The sequence below is a fragment of the Elephantulus edwardii genome, unplaced genomic scaffold (genome assembly GCF_000299155.1).
Source record: "Elephantulus edwardii isolate Elephantulus edwardi_28Jun2011 unplaced genomic scaffold, EleEdw1.0 scaffold00176, whole genome shotgun sequence".
Lineage (NCBI taxonomy): Eukaryota > Metazoa > Chordata > Mammalia > Macroscelidea > Macroscelididae > Elephantulus > Elephantulus edwardii.
The window spans coordinates 1046401-1056710 of NW_006399926.1; the positions used below are offsets into that span (position 1 = coordinate 1046401).

Here is a 10310-nt window from a genome sequence, read left to right on the forward strand (position 1 = left end):
TCCTGCCTTCAAATTTCTCCTACCCTACCCAGCGTCTGCACTCATCTCTTCTTCCTAAGTGTCCCAGCCTGGACCCTTCCCCACCCCAAGGATAGAGGTAGTTGGTGAGCGCTGGTAAAGCAGCCATCCCCACCACAGGGCAGATGCACGAGATAAAACCAAGAGGCTTACCGGAGCTCTCTCTTTCCAGGGCATCAGCTGAGGCCACAGGGACTTGGGCCAGGGCTGCCAGCAGGGACAGGAACAGTGGGACCATGATGCAGGCCTACGAGGGACTTGAGGAGGAAGGGAAGAGTTAGACCCTAAGATAACTTCCTCTGGTCCCCACCATATCCACCTGGGTTCTCATACATCCTGACCTCATAAGCCCATTGTCCTCACCTCACCATTACTCTCTTTGACTCTCTGATCCCTTCCTTCCAGCCAAGGAATTCCTCCTCAGAGCTAAGGAAGATCTGGTCCTTAGTCATTTTACTATGTGATCTTAGGCTCATTCTTTTCTTTGTTTCCTTACCATCACTTCACAGGTTATGACAACGATGATGCTTTGAGTGGAGGTGTGGTTTTTTTCCATTATCAGTTATGCAGTAGGAGTTCAAGAAATGGTGGTGTTAGTATTCTAGGACTCCTGTTGCTTCCTCCTGTACCAGTCCTTCCTTGAACCCAGAGCTTCCTTCTCCCATAGTACCCCCTCCGCAACCATCCCTTCCTATCTTTTCCTCCCAGGGCATCATACTTACCTGGCCTCTTTCAAGATGGCCACCTAGATTGAATCCAAGCAATACACAACGTCTTCTTTACCCAACTCCTCCTCTTTCCCTCCTTCATTACTTTTAAGGATACTCCTCTGTATTTCCCAGCATCCTCCACTCCCCCTTCCCTGGCTGTCTCCTCATTTTCTCCTCCAAGTCTTTCCTTTCTGCCTGGCACGGGCTTTCCCACCGGATCTCCTGGCTCAGAAGCTAGCTGGGACAAAGCCCCTGTCTCTGCCAGCCTGGCCCCCATCCAGCCTTTTCCTTCCCCCACCCTACCTTTTGTGAAAGCTCTGAGCTGGAAGGGTGGGCTAACAGTACTGAGAATAAATAGGGGGATCCTTCCAGCCCTGACTATCACGAGACCTAAAAAATATCCTCTAAAGGCCTCAAAGGACTTACACAGACTCTCATAATGGGAGAGTGGGGATGTGACATTGAGAAATGGACACTGAGGCCCAGAGTGGGATAGGGTTGGGCCTAAATTCCTAGCAAAGCAAGTTAGGTATCAGGCCATGTGCCTTTAGGAGAGAAGGCTGCAGTCAGTGTCCAAGGTCACCTTTAAGGGTCAGCTAGACATAGAATGGCATGGGGACCCATGTACACCATGGAACAGGCCAATGATGCAGTAAGAGGGATGAAGGTTAGACTGTAGGCAAGACTTTCAAGCATATTCCACTGGCTGCTTGCTCCAACGCCAGGCCCACTGTCTAACAAAGATCTCCTTTGCCCTTTCAGGTTCTGCCTGTACATGTATTCCCTGGAGTGACGGGGAAATTTCCCTCCTCTCAGGGCTCTCTTGCCTCTCCACCATTGTAATTTCCATTTCCCCACTGCTGGGTGTCACTTCTTTGGGGTCAGAGCTAGGGAAAGGGTGATAGGAGCCAGATGCTCTGGGCCTCTCACTGACCTATGAGAGGGAGGAACTTTTTGGAGGGGACCAGAGGGTGCTGAGACCAGTGCTAGGGCTGTGTTCTGGAGGGGCACTGTTTGACATGAGTAGCTAGTGCCTGCTGAGTGCTTAGACCATAGGTCATGCATTTGAGCTGTGCCAGGGCCTGGGCCTACCCTCTCCCTGGCTCCCTCCCTCCCCTTTTGAGATGGAGCTGGAACTACTTTGCAGACCTGGCCCCCAGTTCCCAATAAGCAGCCCAGAAACTCATACAGCTGGAGCCACTCTGGGCCCAACATCCTGGTCTAACCGCTCCACCCTGATTCTGAAGGTGGGGAAATGGAGGAGGATGTGAGATCAATGAGCAAGGGCTGCCTTGCAACATGGAGAGCACCCCAGTCCCCACTCCATGAAGCTACTGACCAGAGGAGTGGCTGTGATTATGCAGGTTCTCAGAGAGTTCAACTGGGGTCTCAGCTGCTTCCTCATCCAGCCAGAAGGGTTGAGAAAACTCAGGCACCCCTCACCCAGTTCTAGACTCACAGTCCTGAGTTTCTTCCTTTCCCTCCACACATTACCCACTTCCATGATCTTCCTCCAGAAAAGGAAACTCCAGTGCATCTCTGACTTTAAAATTTCAGTAGTCCCTTCCCCAACCTCTACTCCATCCACCCTCCTCACCCCTCTCATTGCTACATTTCCCTTTTTGCCTTTGTTCTAACTTTCCTGGAGCTTCTCAGAAAACTTCATCTCATTACAGCACCATTCCTGTCTGACCTCTCTCACAGGGCTTCACAGATCCACTTCACAGCCCATGCTGTGTGTAGCCTACGCATGTATGTGTGCATATGCATGGGTGCACAGATGCATATCAATACCTAACGCCCACCACTTCCATACTGAATGCCCGCCAGCTGGTAGTCCTATGCAAGCCCCCCAGGAACTGAGTTCCAGCGCCCAACAGTGGCAGCAGTAGGTCAGAGCTTTGGCCACAGCGGGATAGGTCTCAGCTATCCCCTTAGTGGCAGTATGAAGAGCGACATGAACAAACACAGTATCAGCAAGGCTTTAGCAAGGCTGACAGGGGGAAATGCAGTAACATAGAAATCTCCCTCTTAATTAGAATCACTGTTAATAATAACGCTATTAGCAACACCACCAACTGAGCTATTGCAGTTCCTCTCTGCATAGAATCTAAAATGTGGACAGCGCTGTTATCAGTGGCAAAGTTAGCCCTGACAGCACAGGCTCTGGGAACATAGTGGGTGGGGCTGACGGTGTTTCTGGAGCTGTCTGATATTATCTGGAATCTAAGGACTGCAGGTGATAGTGGCGCTAACAAAAATCGATGGCACAGCTCTTGGTTCTGTCAGCATCATGTGAGCGCTATTCTGCTGGGAAAGGACTAGGAGAAATTCTTGGAGGAAGGAGCCTTCTAATTCGCTGGGAGTGGTAGAAATGGGAAGCAGAAGTCACAACTAAGAACTCCAGTTAACAGTTACTGGTCATCTACATGAAGACAGGCCTCCTACCGGCTTCCTATGGATAAACTCTCCTTTAAGGAAAATATTAGGCTTGTGATTGCGTCTTTACACTAATGAAGAACCTAAGGTTCAGAGCAGTCTATGAACTCGCCCAAGGTTACACAGCAATTGTGTCAGAGGGGATTCCGGATTCAGAGTCCGCGCCACGACCACTCGCTACCGCGCCGCCTACCGGCTGTCCTGCGGGCTGGAGTGAGGTGTTCCCAGAAGGGCAGTTCACCCCTACTCCTCCTGCAGGGTTGCTGGTACTTAGAGCACGGAGTCGGAGTCGGGGGCTCCCCCGGGCGGCCTGCCACCTCCCAGCCCACAGGACAAGGTCAGACACTCAGCCAGCGGCCCAGGCAGTGGAGCGCGAGGTAGGGAGGACCCAAAGCGGAGCTCGCATCACCCGCAGATCACAGGGCGCTGCTGGTTAGACTGCAAGCAGTGATAAGGGTGCCAGCCGCAAAGCTGGGCGTTCGTAGATGGCAGATGGCAGCAGGAGCTGTAGACGCTCGGTGGTGGACCCCTCTCAACGAGTTGGGGTTCGGGGGCTTTGGAGGCAGAGGCTGTGGGACCAGGGTGGGTGGGCGGGTGGGCTCTTCCCTCTCGCTCCCCGAGTGGGCGGCGGGCTGCGGTCATACTTACCTGCCAGCAGGCGGCCGAGGGCCGGGGTGACGGTGCCGCACCGCGAAGTTAGCTGCGTCCTCCCAGTCCGAGGCTCGCTCCTGCGGCTGCACCGAGACTGCGGCGGGGACTGCGCGGGTTGAGGAGCGTCCAGGCCCGCAGGACGCTCAGAAGAGGGCGCAGGGCCGCCGGGCGACGCACAAAACCCCCTTTCTTCCCCCCGCCCCTGCTCCGCCTTTCCCCGGGCCACCCCCCGCCCCCTGACCAGGAACTCGGGGGGCTCCGGGCGGATCACGGGATCGTCTGCCTTCTTTGCCTCGGTTTCCGGCGGCAGCGGCGAGAGCAAGGACGAGTGAAGTAGGACATCGTTCTGGGGATGAGAAGCCGAGGACTTGGAGTAGGGAGGGCGGGCAGAAGGGGCGGGGAGGGAGCGCCAGTCGAGCGAAATGATGATATTGCAGCTAGAGGGATGAGAGTTAGACAGTCAGAGGGACTTCCCATTAGTCAAAAGAGGTAGAGGAGGGGTTCAGAGATTCAGAATGAAAGGAAAATGAGAGATTTTGTTCCCAGAAAGAGAGATGGCTTTTCCTCTTGGTGGTTTGGGTTGGGGGCTAGAAATGTGGGAAGAAAATTTTCTTTTTTAGAGCTGAAGATGAAGTTCAAACAAGGGTAGCCACCTCCTAGGCTTAAGCTTTGATCTGTTTTTGTCTCTCTGAGGCCCTCATTCGCTGCACAGAGGAGGAGCTGACTTTGCAGCGGGAGGGATGGAGGTTAGACAGCAGAATCATGGGTTAAGTAAAGCAAGCCAGGAATCTCTGGACACGGGGGCTGGTAGGAGTGGCACTGTGGATGGACATTACTGGACATGCAAACGAATATGCAAAACACAAGCGTTGCTGGGAGCTGAGAGGGCCACAGGCCAGGGTTGCTGCTGTTAACTGTTCAGCTTGGTACCAGGGGGCGGTCTCTGAGAGCTGCCCAGCCGCGGGAACTCATCACCCAGAATACCAATGACACCCACCCCACACCACCCCGACTCAGCCCAGAACCTCAGCTTCCCTCCACTTTCCCAGGCTCCCTTTCTTCCCCCCTCCTCCTCCTTTCCTTCTCCTTCCTGGAACTCCAGGCAAACCCCCTGGCACACAGGACAGCTAGGCGCCTGTATTTTCTGCCCTAGATGGCACCAGTGGCAGCAAGACCAGCTTGTGTGGGAATCTTGATCCCTATATTCTCCATCGAGCTCTGGGGGCCTAGTGGCCATTCTCCATCAGAATCCCCAAAACATCTCAAATAAAGTGGGTGCCTGCAATCCAAATGTAGGTCTCTCAGTCAATTTACAGGTCCTCCTAGCTAAACTACAGCCTAACTTTCTTCTGCGCTGGGATTCCCTCCTACTACCCCAAGATGCCCACCAACTTCCTAAGCCTTCGCTCTTGGTGCTGTGGTCTTTGTGGACTTTGAGAAGCTCACAGAAAACTCCTTTGAGGTCTAAAGAGAGAAAATTGAGAAAAGAGAGAATCCTTTGAGGTCTAAAGGTTGGAACGGTGGTGAGTTCCTTAGCACAACAATACCATGGACGGAGTATGGCAGGCCTGAGTTACAAATACAATCAGTTACAAAGTGCGTCTTTAAGATTAATGTATAGGTATGTTAGGGAGCTCTGGTGGCTTAGTGGTAAATAGCTGCACTACCATCCCAAAGGCACATGGGCCGAATCTACCAGCTTGCTCCACAGGGGGAAGATGGACATGTGATTCACTGCCTCTGACAACTTCCTGGAGGGTCATCTATGAGTCAGTTCTGACTCAACAGAATATAACAACAACAGCATAGATAAGTTAGAACAGGTACATATGGTTAGAGGAAATTTTAAGTTAACTGCTAAGTCCACATGCAGCATAGTGTTCATGGCAGTGTACTCTGACTTTCAAAGATAAGTGAACTTCTTCTTCCTTCAGTTAGTGAAGTGCTAGACTTTTGCAAGGTTTTCATGAGCATCACACACAGTGGGCTCATTTGTTATGACTATTGTATTTAACTCAAATTTTAATTCAGTAGACTTTGTAAGTCAGACATCTGGGACTTAATTGCACACAGTTAAATGGGACAAAGTAAAGTGCTTAGGAGAGTCTGGGAAGGAGGGGATCTCAGCTTATTCCTTTCATCAAGCAAATATTAACTGAATGGCAGCTACGAACCAGGCACAGCTTTAGACTGTGGGGATGGAGTCTACTAGTGAGGAGCATTTGTGAAGGTTTTGAAGGATAGGCCTAGCAGCACCTTGGTGATGTTAGGACCTCTCTCAGCTCCCTTCAGACTTTGCATTCCAGAGCTGAATGAGAACCCAAACTCCTAGGACAGTCTGTGGAAGCATGTGTCCATCACATCCCCAGACAGACTCTACAGGAGCTTGAGTCCAGCCTACCTAGGCCAGGCAGCCAAGTGGCTGAAATGAAATCCTACTGGCAGCTCATACATAACCACAATTCTTGCCTCAGGAGAAACGTAGCTGTGACCAGCAGGCAGACAAAATGACCTTCCTTGCCACCTCCTCCCTGAAGTGTGAAATGACCTGAAATGTGGGCACACATTTTGGTGCCCTGAGGAGGATCCAAGCCTGACTGAGGCTAGCAACACCTGGTCTGGACAAGGCTAGACTGTCCCTGGACAGTCTGTTCTAAGAGGCCGATTCCTGGTGAGAAAGCAGACTTGGTGAGAGAGCAGACAGCTGCTGCTGTGAAGATCTGGAAGAACAAGGACTCTGGAGTCACATGGCACTGATGTCAATCTCTTCTACTTTGTCATATGCAGTGACAAAATTTTTGGGAAGGCAAAACCTTGGTTTTCTTTCAAAGTATCTCTTCTGTGCAATGTTTGGGCTGAATAGTATCTAGTGAACTGGGAACTATCTTTTGTACCTGAGCTAGGCAAAAAATTACTTGGGCTTAGCAAAATCTACTTTTGTTTTTCCCTTTGCCAGTTTCTCTCTTTCTAACACCCACACACACAGAGAGAGAGGGAGAGAGAAAGAGAAGAGAAGAGAAGAGAAGAGAAAGAAGAGAGAGAAGAGAGAGATATGTACACCCATAATCTATTTCAGGTTTCCAGGTCAGAGAGTCACTCCCCTACAGATGGGATGGGAGACTCATTCCTTGGAGAAATGTTCTTTTTTAAGGGGTTATTGGAGTTGTAGAGCAGAAGGTGAGCCTCTTTGGAAACTTTTTGCTTTTTAACTTGGAAAGGTTTTCATGGAAGAACTGGACTTTGAACTCACAACTGCTGATTAGGGATTTTCTTTATAGAGTTTTGCCTTTTCATCCATGGTCATGTGGCTCTCCCTCAATTATAATTCCTTTTTGAGAAGAGGCAAGAACCAAGGCATCCCATCATATCCAGCCTGCCCAGGTTTCAGAAAGGGATCGTCAGGGACTGGCAGAAAGTAAACAGAACCAATGGAAGCAGGAAGAATGGAAGTCTGATTACAGGTAGAACTTCCTGCCCCAGTAATGGAAGGATAAATGTCTCAGGTAACCTTCAGTATCTTCAGGACAAGGAAAATGAAACCAGAGAGGCAATGTGACTGTTCCACCTCACACACATATAATTGACTGAATTACAACCAAACCCCAAATTTCTGATTCCCAGGCCAGGGTTCTTGCCAGAGTGCCCCAGCTGTCTCACTCAGGGGAGAGAAGAAAGGGGAAGGAGGAGGAAAAGGAGGGAAGGGAGAGGAGGGGGAATGTGGACAGCGCTCCTCCCTGTTCCTTGCACAGCAGCCCAGCTGGCTCGCCTCCCAGCCTCTCAGGCCCCAGGGGAGTTTTCCAGACTCTGTGGATGAGAACAATCAATCTCCTGCCTTCACACCCCCTCTACCTCCCTCAACCAGGCCAAGGCTGAGGCCATGACCCAGGTTGAGGAAACAGAATCTGCCCTTCAAGTTTCTGCATCCCAAGCTCCCCTCATTGCCAGTGTTAGCCTGGAGTCTTCCTCACTGCAGTCTCAAGTACAGTGGCACAGCCTCCCAGCACCCTCTCCAACCCTGGTCCCCAACAGATGCTCTCATTCTCCAGACTTGGGGATGGATGTCCTATCAGAAGCCCTGGTGTAGCATAGGCACCTGTGTTCTAGGCCATGGGGACAAGGGAGTGGGGTGGGGGTGGGGTACAGACAGAGTGCTGAATGTTGGCACAGCTGTGGTGGTAGAATAGGAGCTTTGATAGAAGCTGAAAGGGGCCAGGAAGTGCAGGACCCCAGCTCAGGCCGAGAGAGGGGCCAGGAGTGTCTCAGTGTAGCTCTTAGGGCTCCTGCAACCGAATGGGGGGAGATGGAGTGTTAGGGAGACTTTGGTGCATCCTCAAGCTGGTCCTCTGCTGTGTGAGGAGAAGTCAGGTATCCCGAGCTGATCAGACCCTCTGCTTTGCCAGTGTAACATGTGAATGGAGTAATTGTACTGTAAATACTGAGATTTGACAAAAGCATGGCTCCTTCTCACCAAAGCTTCTTTAGTTGCTGCCACACCTAAGGTTTAGCCCTTTAGACTAAGGGCCTTTCAAGCCAGTACCATTTCTTAAAGGGGCCTACCAGCAGTTGTTAACTTGTTGGTTACTATAGATTTTTTTCTAACTTGGAAGGATCAACAAAGTACCTTTACTGAGATTGAAGTACAGTTTGGATCTAGGCTTGTGTCCCTGTCTAAGTGTCTTGTTGTTATGTGCCATGTCAGTGGGTTTTCAGAGGCTGTAAACACCAACCCCCCCCCCACAGCCCCAGAAGAGACCATTCATTTTTCTCCTGTAGAGTAGGTTGTGGATTTTTTCCCCCCTTAACATGTATGAGACCAAGCATCTCTGAACTGCTACAAAGCACAGGGATGGATAAGAAACAAAATTATTTTGAGCAGGGGGAATGACAACACAGCTTGTTGTTGTTGCTATGTGCCATTGAGTCGCCTGCAACTCATAGCGACCCTATGTACAACAGCCCTAAACTCCGCTCTGTCCTGTGCCAATCGCACTGTCTCTGACACTCCCATCCCAATTATCCCAGTCACTGAATCAATCCGCCTCATAGAGGGCCTTCCTCTCCTGCGCTGTCCCTCCACCCTCCCAAGCATGATGTCCCTCTCCAAGGACCGGTCTCTCCTCACAACATGTCCAAAGTATGTTAGATGGAGCCTCAGAATCCTTGCCTCCAAGGAGCCACCTGGTTTAACCCTTTCCAGGACAAATCTGTTTGTTTTCCTAGCAGTCCATGGTATTCTCAATACTCTTCTCCAGCACCACAGCTCAAAGGCAAAAGACAACACAGCATTTAACAGATATATTGTAGTCTAAATCCTGCTTAGGTGGTAGATTTGAACTGCTTGCCTTTGGGTTGATAATGCAACTCCTTACCATTAGGCCGCCAGAGCTACCTGCTCAAGCGTCAGCACTAACATCCAAGGACTCAGAGTAAATGAGTTCTCCTTAAGTATTGATTTTAACCAAGGGGAAGTGCCACGGGCTGCTCCAGTCGGGAGGGGCTTATAAGCCTGAGGTCTAGGGTCTCTTTTTTTTTTTATTTTTTTTTTTTTAGGTCTAGGGTCTCAAAGAGGGAACACGAAGGTGGGGAGAAGTTTGGCGGGCCAAAGGGATGATGAATGAACACAAGACAAACAGTCAAGTGATCTTGATGATTTTAATTCTAAGTCATTCTAATTCTCCTTCTTCTTTTTTCCTTGCTTTCCTTTCCTGCTTATTACATTTAGCATGATACATTTATATTCCATTTTAAAAATTAGGGGCTTAATCAACAGCCAAAAAGACAACAAAAGTAAGAATAAAGTTTACATTATTTTCTTGCACATAGCTATTTTTTATGGTCACGGTTCCTTGGTAACTGGAGAGCATGGGAAGCTATTTTTTATGGTCACGGTTCCTTGGTAATTGGAGAGCTTGGTAGACAATGGCTTTTTCCTTAAACATTTTCGTTTTAAACCTGTTCTCAAATCTGTTTTCCAACTTGTTTGGGTTACAAAGTTATAAAGTAAAAAAGTTAAATTTTAAATTTAAGCTGATACATTTTACATTTTTAGCTGAATTTACAATAATATTATTTATTTCCATTCAAAAGACAACACTTTTACACTTTCCATGATTCCAGGGGTCATCACTCTCTTAATAAGGGGGCTTAGGTTCATACAAAGGATGTTTTGGGTCATAATATTGCCTAAATTCATCATCCCAATCTTGTGTCTCATGATCTATTTTACCACCTATACCTTGCATAACATCTTTCCTCTGGTCACTTTCAAACCTTTTGAAAAACATATCCTAAGACACAAAACCGTCAGGGTGTTTTGCATTAAATTCATTATATTCTCCAGTATATGGAAGAGGTTTATGTGTAGGCTTTGGAATTCTGTAAGGGCCTTTCCCAATAGAGGGCTGCACAAACAACCATTACCTAATAGATAAACTATTCTTCCACTTGATGTTCTCATGGTGGGGGGCAAGGGTTTGGTTTTATTCTTTGAAG

At 49.3% G+C, this 10310-nt stretch overlaps 1 protein-coding gene across 1 annotated transcript in view; it reads right to left on the reverse strand.

Annotated features, from left to right (window-relative positions):
• Window positions 1–259, reverse strand: part of BCAN (brevican) — a 6245-nt gene extending 5986 nt beyond the window's left edge. Inside the window, exon 1 of the mRNA XM_006895750.1 lies at window positions 172–259. Within this exon, the coding sequence (XP_006895812.1) occupies window positions 172–256 (85 nt within the window). The 5' untranslated portion in view covers window positions 257–259. The remainder of the gene's footprint in view (window positions 1–171) is intronic.
• Window positions 260–10310: the final 10051 nt, after the last annotated feature.